At 36.3% G+C, this 12,180-nt stretch overlaps 1 protein-coding gene across 1 annotated transcript in view; it reads left to right on the top strand.

Annotated features, from left to right (window-relative positions):
• Positions 1-12,180, top strand: part of LOC108149992 (inactive dipeptidyl peptidase 10) — a 111,238-nt gene that overhangs the window by 14,238 nt on the left and 84,820 nt on the right. The window contains exon 2 of the mRNA XM_017277925.2: positions 6,602-6,702. Within this exon, the coding sequence (XP_017133414.1) occupies positions 6,616-6,702 (87 nt within the window). The 5' untranslated portion in view covers positions 6,602-6,615. The remainder of the gene's footprint in view (positions 1-6,601; positions 6,703-12,180) is intronic.

Raw genomic sequence — 12,180 nt, 5'->3', positions numbered from 1 at the left:
GTCATTGGTTGTGAGGAAAATGGGAAAAGGGAAAACAGAAGGACTTTCTGCCGGTTGTCTCTTGGCTCTGATGCTGCCGCTATTTCAATTAATTTCTGTTTCGCACATTGTTGATGGTGTTTGCTGACTTCGTTCGCCACCAGCGTCAGGAAAATTGAAAAGAAAACTTTCCCAACGAAGGAGGGAGAATTGTGGGCATGGTCAGGGCTGTAAAGTGGTTGAAAAATATCAATGGCGCAACATAAAGCACCTGAAAGTGGGGCAGAGATTGAAGGCAACACAGCTAGGCTAGAAATGTGGCAATCATAATAGTGCTGAAATGTATCAAAGATTCTTTAGGCTTATCAAAAATCCCAGGGTATTTAAAATATACATAATTTAAAAAGATCTACAAACTTTGATGCTACATTATTTATTTGTAAATTTGTATCTGCATCTATATATTAATTCATTTTTTATATATTTATTCATCTACCGATTTATCCACAATTCAATCAATAACAATTATCTGCTGCCGTCTTTCTCTTTTTGCCTGGTTTTCAATTTATAAAACCTGATTAACTTATTTATTTAACACTTTACAGAGTCCTTCGTTCTTTTGCTTCCTTCCTGTCCTGGTTTTTCCTACAGTTTCACTGGTTTTCTCCTTTTTTGCTGACTCATTGTTTAATAGTTTCACGCCACCCCACTGTATTTTCTTCATTTGTCAATCATTTGGTGGCAATCATTCTCAAGAAAATTCCTGAGTTGAATGCACTACACTGAGCATTTTTCCACCCACTCTTTGGCCCTGTGTAAAAATGCAAGTTTTGTTTGGAAATGCATTTTGTAATGTATATTTCTCTGCATCTTTCGTTTTGTGCTACTCCTTGGTGAGGCTCTGGCCCACTTTTAACTCGTATTTATTTCATTTCATTTTACCCGCTTTTCGCGTGAGTCTGGGCGTGATGGAAGTACACATACATTTCTGTTGTGTGGCTTGGCATTTTTCGGAATTGCACGGGAAAAAATCGATCTCAATACAAACACATATATTTTTATACCCTTGCAGAGGGTATTATAATTTCAGTCAGAAGTTTGCAACGCAGTGAAGGAGACATCTCCGACCCTATAAAGTATATATATTCTTGATCAGCATCACTAGGCGAGTCGATCTAGCCATGTCCGTCTGTCCGTCTGTCCGTCCGTCTGTCCGTCCGTCTGTCCGTCTGTCCGTCTGTCCGTCCGTTTATATGCAAACTAGTCTCTCAGTTTTAAAGCTATCTGCATGAAACTTTCCCAAAAGTTGTCTTTCTATTGCAGGTAGTATATAAGTCGGAACGAGCCGTATCGGACGACTATAGCATATAGCTCCCATAGGAACAATCGGAAAAATAATTGAAAAAAAATTATAACTTTGCTGTTTTTTAATTTTTTGTTTTGTTCTTCAACATAAAGCAATGGTTAAATATTTCAGAATTATGGTAAAAATTTCATCAAAATCGGACGACTATAGCATATTGCTCCCATAGGAACAATCGGAAAAATAAATGAAAAAAAATTATAACTTTTCTGTTTTTTAATTTTTTGTTTAGTTCTTCAACATTTAGTAATGGTTAAATATTTTCGATTTACGGTTTAAATTTCATCAAAGTCGGACGACTATATCATATAGCTCCCATAGGAACAATAAAAATATATAAAATAACTATCAAATAATTGAGCTGCAAATCATCATAGCTTCAATGTTTTTAAACTTATACGCAAGTAAATTATAATTTTAATGTTTTCAAAAATGTTTAATTCTTGCAATAGCTGCAAGGGTATATGAACTTCGGCTTGCCGAAGTTTGCTTTCTTTCTTGTTTTAAATATTTCTTAAATCTAATAAATAATTTTTAAATTTTTTGAATATTTAAAACATTTTTTTTAAAGAATTACATTTTTTATGAAAGGAAATTTATAAAAATAATTATAAGACTATACAGACAGGCTTTAAATTGTATACTTACATATTCGAAATATTTTTAAAAAATAAAAGGGCTTTAAAATACATTTGCCAAACTATGTAATTAAAATATATTAATGTTTAGTACACCCAAAAAAATTGTCATAGAAACTAAACTATTGTTAACATGGTATTCAATTAAAGACACACTTATTAAAACCACACTTTCAGTATTATTTTGGGTGTAATGAAAACCTTTTTATATAATTTTTATATTTCTTGTAAATATTACATTTTTGCATTTCTGCTTACTTTTATTAGATATTAAATTATAATAATTATATATTATAAAAAACACCATTGCAAATGAAGTACTTAAGAACTTTGCAAAGAATTTCATGATATCTAACCATAAGTTGAATTATTGGTGATTGTGAGTTCTTATCACAAGATATATATACTGCAATTGTTTTGATTTTTTTCTGTAAGTGCCGCTGAGCTGTTGTTGTGGCCAGAACGGAATCCGATTGTCTTCGCAGCAAGAGCCAAGGGTCTATAATTCAGCCCCATCTTATTGCTCGCTGAGCAGCCTGGCAGACTTGGTACTTGGTGCTTGGTAGCTTGTACTTGGTACTCAGTTCTTGGTAGTTTCTTGCAGTCCTTGCTGCACCGCCCCCACGCCCACACACCCTGATTTCGCCTTACGCCCCCTTGACCACTTAAGCATGCTAAGATTTCCGTTGCGCTGGCGTTTGTTTTATTGCACGAGGCAAACAGTAAGCACCAAGGCAGAAAAGCAGCAGAAAAGCAGCAGAAAAGCAAGAAAGCGAGAAAGCAAGAAAGCATGGCAGCAAAAGCAGCCGAGCAACAAATAAATATAAATAATGAAATACAAAGTCATTTTGTGCCACAATGACAATGCCAACTCATAGTGACTATATTCCTCGCTCAAATCTAGCCGGCCACGCCCCCTTAACCCCCAGGTGGGCCTGGCAGCAGTCATATGCTTATGAAATCAAGGGAGCTCCCATTCACCATCTACCATTCTACCATCTACTATCGCTTTCTGCCTTTCTGAGATGTCTCAGCGTGTGCGAATGAAATATCTGTAAATGTTTATTATCTAGACAATGATTACATATAGTCGACAGCACACAATAAGGGATAGAAAACATTTATGTTGGAGAAATATGTTGGAGAAATACCAAGAAACCAAATCAAGCCACAAACGAAGTCCAATTGAGGAGGATTGTGGCCCCGAAAAAGGCTGTCACCGTTACGGTTCACCCTCAGTCACTCACCGTGATTTGTCAAGTAATACTTGACGATGGGTTCATTTCATTCTCCAGAAACAGGGAGTCTGCTCGGCGAATGTGCTTTTAAATGTGGTTTAAACATGGCAACGAGTAAACGTCTTGGTCACTATCACTACATATGTGTTACCTAGCTGATGCTTTTTTAAATTTAGGAAGGAGTCAACAAATCTATGGCTGAGGACTTGAAAATAAACAGCAGTTTCGTCAACTGTATATAAATTAATACATGAACTTATTTATAATTAATAATATAATATATAACATAATAAACTGAACTTGTTTATTAAATGCCATTGACAAAGTAATGATTTTGTTCGTCAAATTATATTGTAGTGACTTTTCAAAATAATAAATTGTTTTTTATATGTTCTTAAGTTAATATGTAAGTTAAGCAAAAAATATATATATTTAAATAAAACTTGTTTTGAGCTGTTGAAACTCTTTAAGGGGTGTAGTTTTTGCACTAACCCTTCAGGAGGACCCAAACTTAAAGGGCTGAAAACGACAGTGAGCGAATTAGGCGCGAATGGGTAAATTGCGTGAGTGAATGCTGATTGTCGGCCCAAAATTCCCAATTCCACTCACAGATCTTCGCCAGCGATGGAATGGCATAGAGATGGAGATGTAGATGGAGATGGGGACACTAACCAGATGAAAATGCCGGCTACGAATAGAGCCATACGCATTCCGGACACGCACACGCACACCCATGTCGATGCAAATGCTGCGAATAATAGACAGTGGGTGGTAACTATTTATGGCCAACTGGCCGGGGAGGTCACATCTTGGCCTACGGTTGTCGCTCAAACCATTTGACAGCGCTGAAAAGAAACTGAAACTGAATCTGAAACTGAAACTGACGACACCGAAAACGAAACCGAAATCAAAGTCGCCACAAAAACGGAAACAATTGCCAATGGCAGTGATGGAGAAGCCCCGTTAAAGAGGATCTCACATGATTCTCACAGAATTCTCTCACGGATTGTGAGGAAAATCCATCCGCAATCACTTATGCAAAGGCATTCTCGCTGAGGCCTGCAAAAACTGCGTTCGGAACTCGGCCGCCTGCCGCCTCTCAAAAATGCAACGAATTTCCCTCTGTTGTTTGACAGCGGCAACAATTGCAACTTGATTGGCCCAAAGGGCCGTCGAAATGCGGCCAAAAGAAAACACGGTAAAACAGTGAAAACAATGTTGGCAAATGTAAAGCGTTCCATGCATATGCAAGTGCCTGTGTTTATTTTGTTGTCGTGTTTCTTTTATTAAGTGCGGTCACACTTAATATGTGTGTCCTTCGTCTGGGGAGAAGTGCAGCCACACTTATTGAAAATAGTTCGGTGTTGATCTACTGACAAACAATGTTGTCCTGTAATCTTTTGACGATTTGTTTAACCGATTTTTAAAAATCGTTATATATCGTATTTTTCAAATAATAAATTTGGATTACACGGCGTATGAGTTATTTATTTCTTAAGTTTACTTAATGGTTAATTGATATGTTATAATATTTATGTGATACGTAATATAAAATATTTATGTGTAAAATTGATTAAATATTTTGCAGCTTTTGATTAAAAATGTTGCCATGCTGTACTTAGCTTTAATTGGGTGCAATAAAAGTTGAATGCTGCGAAAATTCTATTTTTCCTGCTTAGGTTGTACTAATAAATAAATAAATGAATGAAATTCCCAGCTACTCAGCACGAGAAAGTGCAGCAAGCCACCCAGAGGTATTTTGCTCTGAATATTTTCGAGTTTCCCTCTGTTGTGAGTCGGAGTTTTGCGAATATTCCAAAGGAGCCTGCCGCTCCTTTCCGCCATCCGTTCGCCATGGTTTGGTGCGTTGCCCCGAGCTCTTGGCCAACTAAATTGAGCACTGGATGCACCTGTGCTGCCTTGTCACTTGGGGCTGAGGACTGAGGACTGAAAACTGAGCAGCCCAGAAATCCGGCTAACCCGCAATCCGGCAATCCGGGAATCCATGTTAAAGTTTCGCCGCCGTGGAGCTGCTATTGCATAAATAAAGAGGCACAAATTAAATTTGAAATTTTGTTGCCACAAAAGCTGGGAAATGGGGAGAAGTGTGGGTCGAATGGATTTGCCATGTCTGCACTTGTTGGCTGCTGTTAATCGGCAATGCGGTTTTTCGATTTAGCCAACAAAAAAAATAAAAACATATATAAAAACATGAACCGAAAAAGGAACAAAAATAAGCCCCAAAGTGGATAAAACACGTTGTCAACGACAGCAGCGAAAAATCCACGTCAGGTTGATGGGTTTTCCCCCCACCCATTTGCCACAACTTGCGGCATTCCCGAGGACATTCATTAGATGGCAAATGCAGAACAGACTTTTGCCTTATAAACTGGAGTTGATGAAAATTGCTCACATAATTATCTGCCATATTCTCCATGAATTTTTATGGAATTCTTTTTTCGGCAAGCCACCCTTCACGGGAAGCATTTGTGGTTTCTTCTGTTCGTTTGGGTTGAATGTCAATGTGATCTGAATATTGATCTCTAAAATAAGGAGCATTGTAAATTGTTCACCTTCTTTAACTTTGTCTTTTTGACTTTAATAAAAAAAGTTCAAGTTATAAGGCATAATGGGTAGGAATAAATATACATTTAACCTTTAATTATTTACTATATAATAATAAAATAAATTATTCAAAATTTTTAAATATGAAATATGTCCACTTTATTGATTAAGTTGTAACTTTTTAATACTAACGAATCTGTATTACTTTTATTTTATAAAAAATTATGAAAATAAATACATTTTGCATTTTAAATTTAAGTTAATTTTGATGAGAATATACATATATATACTGACGAATCTGTATAATCTATAATTGCAAAGCGTAATAGAAATGAAAATTAAATAATTAAAGTTTTGTGCCCAAAATAATTGTTTTTTCTACATCTCTGGAACCAATTGCGTTGATCCTTCGCCTGTAATAGCATGTATTTTGATCCCACTAAAGTACCATCAAATACATTGATTTCGTGTTCCTATATGTCTGCGCTTATCTGAATTTCTTGTTCATATGGTGCTCAAGTTCATCGCAACTTGTTCGCATAAAGTAAATTTCTTGAGCGGTTCCATTTGGATTTTATGACCGGCATTTTCATAGGGCCATTTTTTTGCCATTTCATCTTTCTTCTTTTTTATCCCGTTGCTCATGGCCCGGTACTTTGTTTTTTCGGCATCTTTATCGGGGCCACGCATCGTTGGCTTTGCGGCCTCTCCGCACCCAATCACGTAAAGTTTATGTTTTTTTGGGGGTTCCTTTCTGAGGATATTTCACTTGTGACCGAGCGGTATGCACTAAATTCTCATCCATCGTCTCGTTTCAGTTACGTTTTCCAAGATGCAGACGAATGTGCAAATCGACTCGAAGAATCTGCGCAGCACCGATGACAATTTCCGTTCCCGTGGCCACCACATCACCATCGAGGTGAGTGTCCACTTAACACATGTCCTCCGATATGGTCAGATATCCTGCCCGATATCCTGCCCAGCCGCATTTCAAGCATATTAATTACAGTTCAAAGTTTGAGCCATGATGGAGGCTGTGCTGTCTGTTTCGGGGCATCAAATTGAATTGCCCTGGTTACTTTGGGTGATTTCTTGATGGCCAGACAAGGTTAGAAACTTAATTAATTATGGTAGTTGGTGGATAGTAGATGGTGGATGCCGGGGCCCAAGCCCAAGATCGTGTGTGTGCGGCACATGATTTGATTTGTTTGTCCATACGTTGATGGCCATTAATTCAATTTACCACATTTTGTATACTCGTCTACGTCGAAATTTTCACATTTATTTTGATTAAATTACGCCATAAATGATGTGACGAAATGTGTCATAATATAACAAAATATCAAATAATATTTTGTGGCGGCTAGTTTGAAAAGCAAGCATTGCAACTGCTTCAGCAAGAAAATGTTTGTATTATTTGATATTTAAGTTAAATTAAATATATTACATATTAATATACCATACATTTAGAGGAGCTTAAAAACTTCTCTATTACATAAAACAATAAAGGTAAGAACTAATATATTACTATGTTTGTAGAATACATCATATAATTTCAAATATTTTGGGAACTAAATCTTTAAATTGTAAGATTTTAATAAAGGAAAACTTTTTTGAATAAAATTAAAATAAACTTAATAATCAAAATGTTTTTTAATACTTATGGTAAGTCACAAAGAATAATATTATATATATACCATGCATATGTACCATATTCATGGACTTCACAACAAAGTCTTAACATTTATTTTTAAATTTAAAACACATCTGTATTTATATGAAAATAAAGTATTTTTCTTTCTAAACCTATGTTGACTGGGTAATTGAGTGAAAGCTTTTTTCAAGCCCAGTCTGCAAAAGCTTGGCTGTAGAATGTTAGTGTCAGGACAAAAACATATGCAATTTCTTCTTGTTAAATCCTTCATTACTTACATTTTTATTTCAAAAGAAAATCTTAAGAGATTTCAGTTGTATTTCCTTCGATTTCCGTGTACTTTTTGTATAATACTAAATTTAATTTAGGGAAAAGCAACAAGTGTTACTTGCAGAGAGCGAATCCTGAGCTTTTGCAGCCTTGGCGCATGCGCACTTTCGCTAACTTGAAAGCTTCGGGAAAAGCTGAAAGCTCGCGCACAGCATCAGCTGCTTTTGCAGATTTCTCGGCGAAAATGGCCATCTGATTTTTGTTTTGCCCACGCCCCGCCCCCGGGGAAAAACACCCCGCCAGCTGACTGCCTTTTCTCAATGAACCATTTTCCGAGGGCTACGAGTGGGGGAAAACCGAGCGTGGGCGCTGCTTTTCCTTTGGCTTTCCACTTTTGTGCTCAGTCGCTTGCAACATTTTGGCGCGTGTTGACATGCGAAAAGTTCGGTCCGCGACGGGCGACCCCAACGCTTCTTAGCCGTTATCCATCTTATCCGTTCAAAAGCTGCAGCAAATCCACAATTCCACTTTCATTTTCCATTATTTTGTTCGAGTGTACTGCTGTGTTTGTGTGTGTGAGTGAGTGTGTGTGTGTGGCAAGAAAGCAATTAAAAAAGTAAATTCTGCACCTCGCCCACAAAGTTCAGATATTTCGCTTTTTATGTGGCATGTGTGTGCGGGCCGGCGTTTCGAGTTTGGCGCGTAAATAACTTCGTTTATCAGCTGGCAAAAACCAAAAAGGTTCAACAACAAGGGTATTACTTACACGCCACCATTGTTGGCATCCAAACATTGTGGGAGTAATCTGTTTTACCATCCATCGTTTCGCTTCGAAATGTGATTATTAATTTAGCCATCACAGCCACGCACATATTTCAGTAATTCCATCCTAATTGTCAGTTGCCACCGAAGGACAATGAAATGCGAGATGAGGTCCTTGTGTGCGTTTCGAAATTAATATACAATATTTTGCCCTATAGCAGCTGTCGCGCTGTTGAGCATTGTGAACGCCGTTTAACAGCCGGGCAATCGAGATTATTAATCACAAGTCGGCACACTCGAGGCCATTGCGTTGGGGAAAACTTTACGTTCGGGGTGAACAGCAACAGGAGTAAAAGTGAACAACTGTTTCGAGTGTTTCTTCAAGGCTTCAAAGTTTTCCAACTGACTTCAAATTCAAGTGGCAAAGTTTTTAAAAGTTGATTCGATAAATACAACGTTCTATTAGAGAAAAATAAATGTGGGGGGAATATATTCATACGAAAGAGGTTTAAGACGTTAATTGCAGTTGTTATGTTATTTTACTAATGATGTCTACTTTTACAAAAAAAAATAACCCTTTTCACAGTACTTTAAAAATAAAACAAATTTATAAGCAGAAATTAGATAGTTTTAGTTTTGATTATAAAAGGAGTAAACATTATTGATAAAATAATTAACATTTTTTATAAACAATTTTGTGGCAATTTGAGAATTTTAATATATTTTGATCAACTACAAATTTTAATGTGCATGCAGTCAGCTTTAAAGTTTTGTATTCCAAATCAAAAATACAAGCTTAATTTATATGCGATAAAAATAGATTTTGAATAACATTCTTTGGCTTAACGACAATAAGAAATGACTTTCTTGAACACGCTGATTTATCTGGGAAGATTGATTGGGTACATTGTCCTGCAGGCGATTTAATTTATTTGGCATACTTTGTGGGGGGCTCTCGTCGTATTGCCGACCTTGAGAATGTGCCATTTAGCGGCAGGCAAAGCCGAAAACGAAATCAAGCGAACCGTGGCCAGTCCTTCACCCCCAAAAAAAAAACCCCGATGGATGACATTGGCCTGAAAGACATGAGGTCGCACTTGCAGCTTGTTGAATGCAGCTGGCAAAAAAAAGTTTGGAGTGGAGTCGCCGCCAGTTCATCCACCGATTGTTTGGGGGTGATTGTCTTGCTCAGTGCCTCGAGCTGAATGATAAACTCAAAGATGTCTAGTATTAGTGCTTGTGTGCTTCTTAATTTAAGGCCAGATACTGCCACTCATTTCGTACAGACCATCAGCAGGCAAAATTTGAATACGAATACGAATACAAAACGAATATTAGAAATTACGATTGCTTCAATGACAGCAGGTACTATTGGATTTTAAGTCATTCTCCTTGACACTCATGCTAATCAGTGCTTGAAGTTCTGAATCCCTTAAAGTGTCAAATTAAGTTTTGCATCTTATTAAAAATAGCAAATTTGAAACAAAGACATTGTTGCTCTTTTGTTCTTTAGACTTTTTTAAGGGATTGATGCAAAAACAGTATTTATGACAAGTACACTACATAGGTCGCTAGCTGTACAAAACATATACTCTTATGGATGTACGTCTAATTTTGGCCAAGTTACAATAAAAGGACTATTTAAGATTTTTGTTTTTTTACAAATCTCCAAAAACCCCAAAAAAAACACATTAAATTATCAGTTTTTATATCAAAACCCTGAGAAGTAATTGTCAAAAGATGCAATGTCATACACCGCTGAATTTGCTCGTAAATTGCAATCAAATGGCACTCACAGTTAAATATTTTTTAGACTTTAAAATTTTCACAAAAAATGATGACCCCCCCCCCCCCTTAACAAAAATGCCAAAATTGGACAAAAAATGTATTTTTCAAAAAATCGATTTTTAAAAATCGCTCTTTGCATCAAAACAAAATTTGTATTTATAAATCGGTTGTGGATGGGTAGTATAGGTTGCCAGCTATACAAAACAGTCATTTTTATGGCTTTACGTCTAGTTTTGGACAAGTTACATAAAAACGACCTTATATGATTTTTTGGTTTTTTACAAATCTCCAAAGACCCAAAAAAACCACCTTAAAAATCTGTTTGGGTTTTCTACTTTGGTATAATTGCAAAATAGTACAAATAAACAAAATAAATATTTTTCTTACAATACAAAATTGAATTTTTAGTTCAACTAGTAAATAAATAAATAAATATGTAGCAGACATGAGCTGTGATCATTACAGATATATATAAATGCATTTCTTGGACAATAACGTAAAGTAATCTTCTTTTAACACGAAATTGTCAAATTTTTTTAAACGACTTTCGAAATTATTAAAAATAAATTGTTTTCTAAAAAACTGTTTAAGAAGTTTCATTTGTTTTTACTAGTGTATTCGTTAAAGGGTGCGCCGAAGTCGACTTAAAGTTAATAGCTATTTAATGGAGTCATTTTTGGCAGCACTTTTATTTTAGTGCCTTCGCTTCTCTGCTTTGCCAAATCAAATAAAATTGTTTTAAATGGCCAAAAGCTCATTGAGAAGGTTGCCAGGGGTTCGATTCAGCCCCCTACTGGTTTTCACTGCCCATTTTTTTCGCACGCCCCTGGGCAGCGGGGGTCACTCAACTTGTTCGTGGTTGGCACTCAGCTTGATTATCATATTACGTTGGTCCTTTTATGGGGCAAAGAAAAGAAAATGAAGCCGTTTAGGCCCGAGTTTATTATTGAAAGCCAACGAGCATTTCGGTCCGTCTGAGACCCAAACTTCAAGCTTTCCCCTTTCCCTGCCCCTTTTGGACCATGGAATATCAGGACTAGTATCCTTATTGAATTTTGTGTTGATTTGTTTGCATTCGGAGGCCATCAAAGTTGTTGGGAAACGGGAATTGGGAAATGTAGTGGGTTTTTGTGGCCCAAAAAGCTGCCAACCGCAAATCGCGTTAGGCAAGTATGACTGTGTGTGTGTGTGTGTGTCCTGTATAAACATTTTCCCACACACACACACGCAGGCAGAACCCTGCTGGGACATAGTTTTTAATACTGCTGAAACTTGTCACTCTACTTATAATCAACTCGATTAAAACGAAGCCTATCCTTTGGTGACACCGCCACCATCTCAGAATGCTCTCCTCTTTTGCTCCTTGTGTTTTTGGCAAGCCATAAAACATTTGCAGCTCGCTTTCAGGCTGGCTGGTACAGTAAAAACTGCGTTAGGATAACTGTCAGAAGGGAAAATGTTATTAGTGTATTCGATTTTAAATCAATTAAAAATCTACTTATGTTATGTCTCTCTTCACTCATTAAATTTCTAAAATATAGCTGAGATTTGAATAGTAGTATTGTGTAAGACAAAGTCACAGCAAAAACAATTTGAATTCTCAATTATTTTATTGACATTATAAGAGTCAATTTTAATAAAAAATACAAAATAAATGCACTAAAGATAGTAAATCTTCTTTCTACAAAAAATTTGAAACACAAATTGTTTTACTTAATTATACTATCATATATTAGTATGACCACTCCTATTCGTTAAAACATAGCTGTATATTTAAGCTTGTTATTTTTAAAGAAATTTTTCAGTGAAATTGTCACAAAAATTGTTCAGTGTAGACAAGTCTTCTATAAAATTAAAATTTCTCTCACATATAACACAACTTTCGGAGCTTATGTACTTAACCAATCCGCTTAAATGTGTAAT

Source organism: Drosophila elegans, unplaced genomic scaffold (genome assembly GCF_018152505.1).
Source record: "Drosophila elegans isolate 14027-0461.03 unplaced genomic scaffold, ASM1815250v1 contig_149, whole genome shotgun sequence".
Taxonomy (NCBI): Eukaryota; Metazoa; Arthropoda; class Insecta; order Diptera; family Drosophilidae; genus Drosophila; species Drosophila elegans.
The sequence above is the reverse complement of the archived record's forward strand: the minus strand, read 5'-3'. Positions and strand labels throughout refer to the sequence as shown.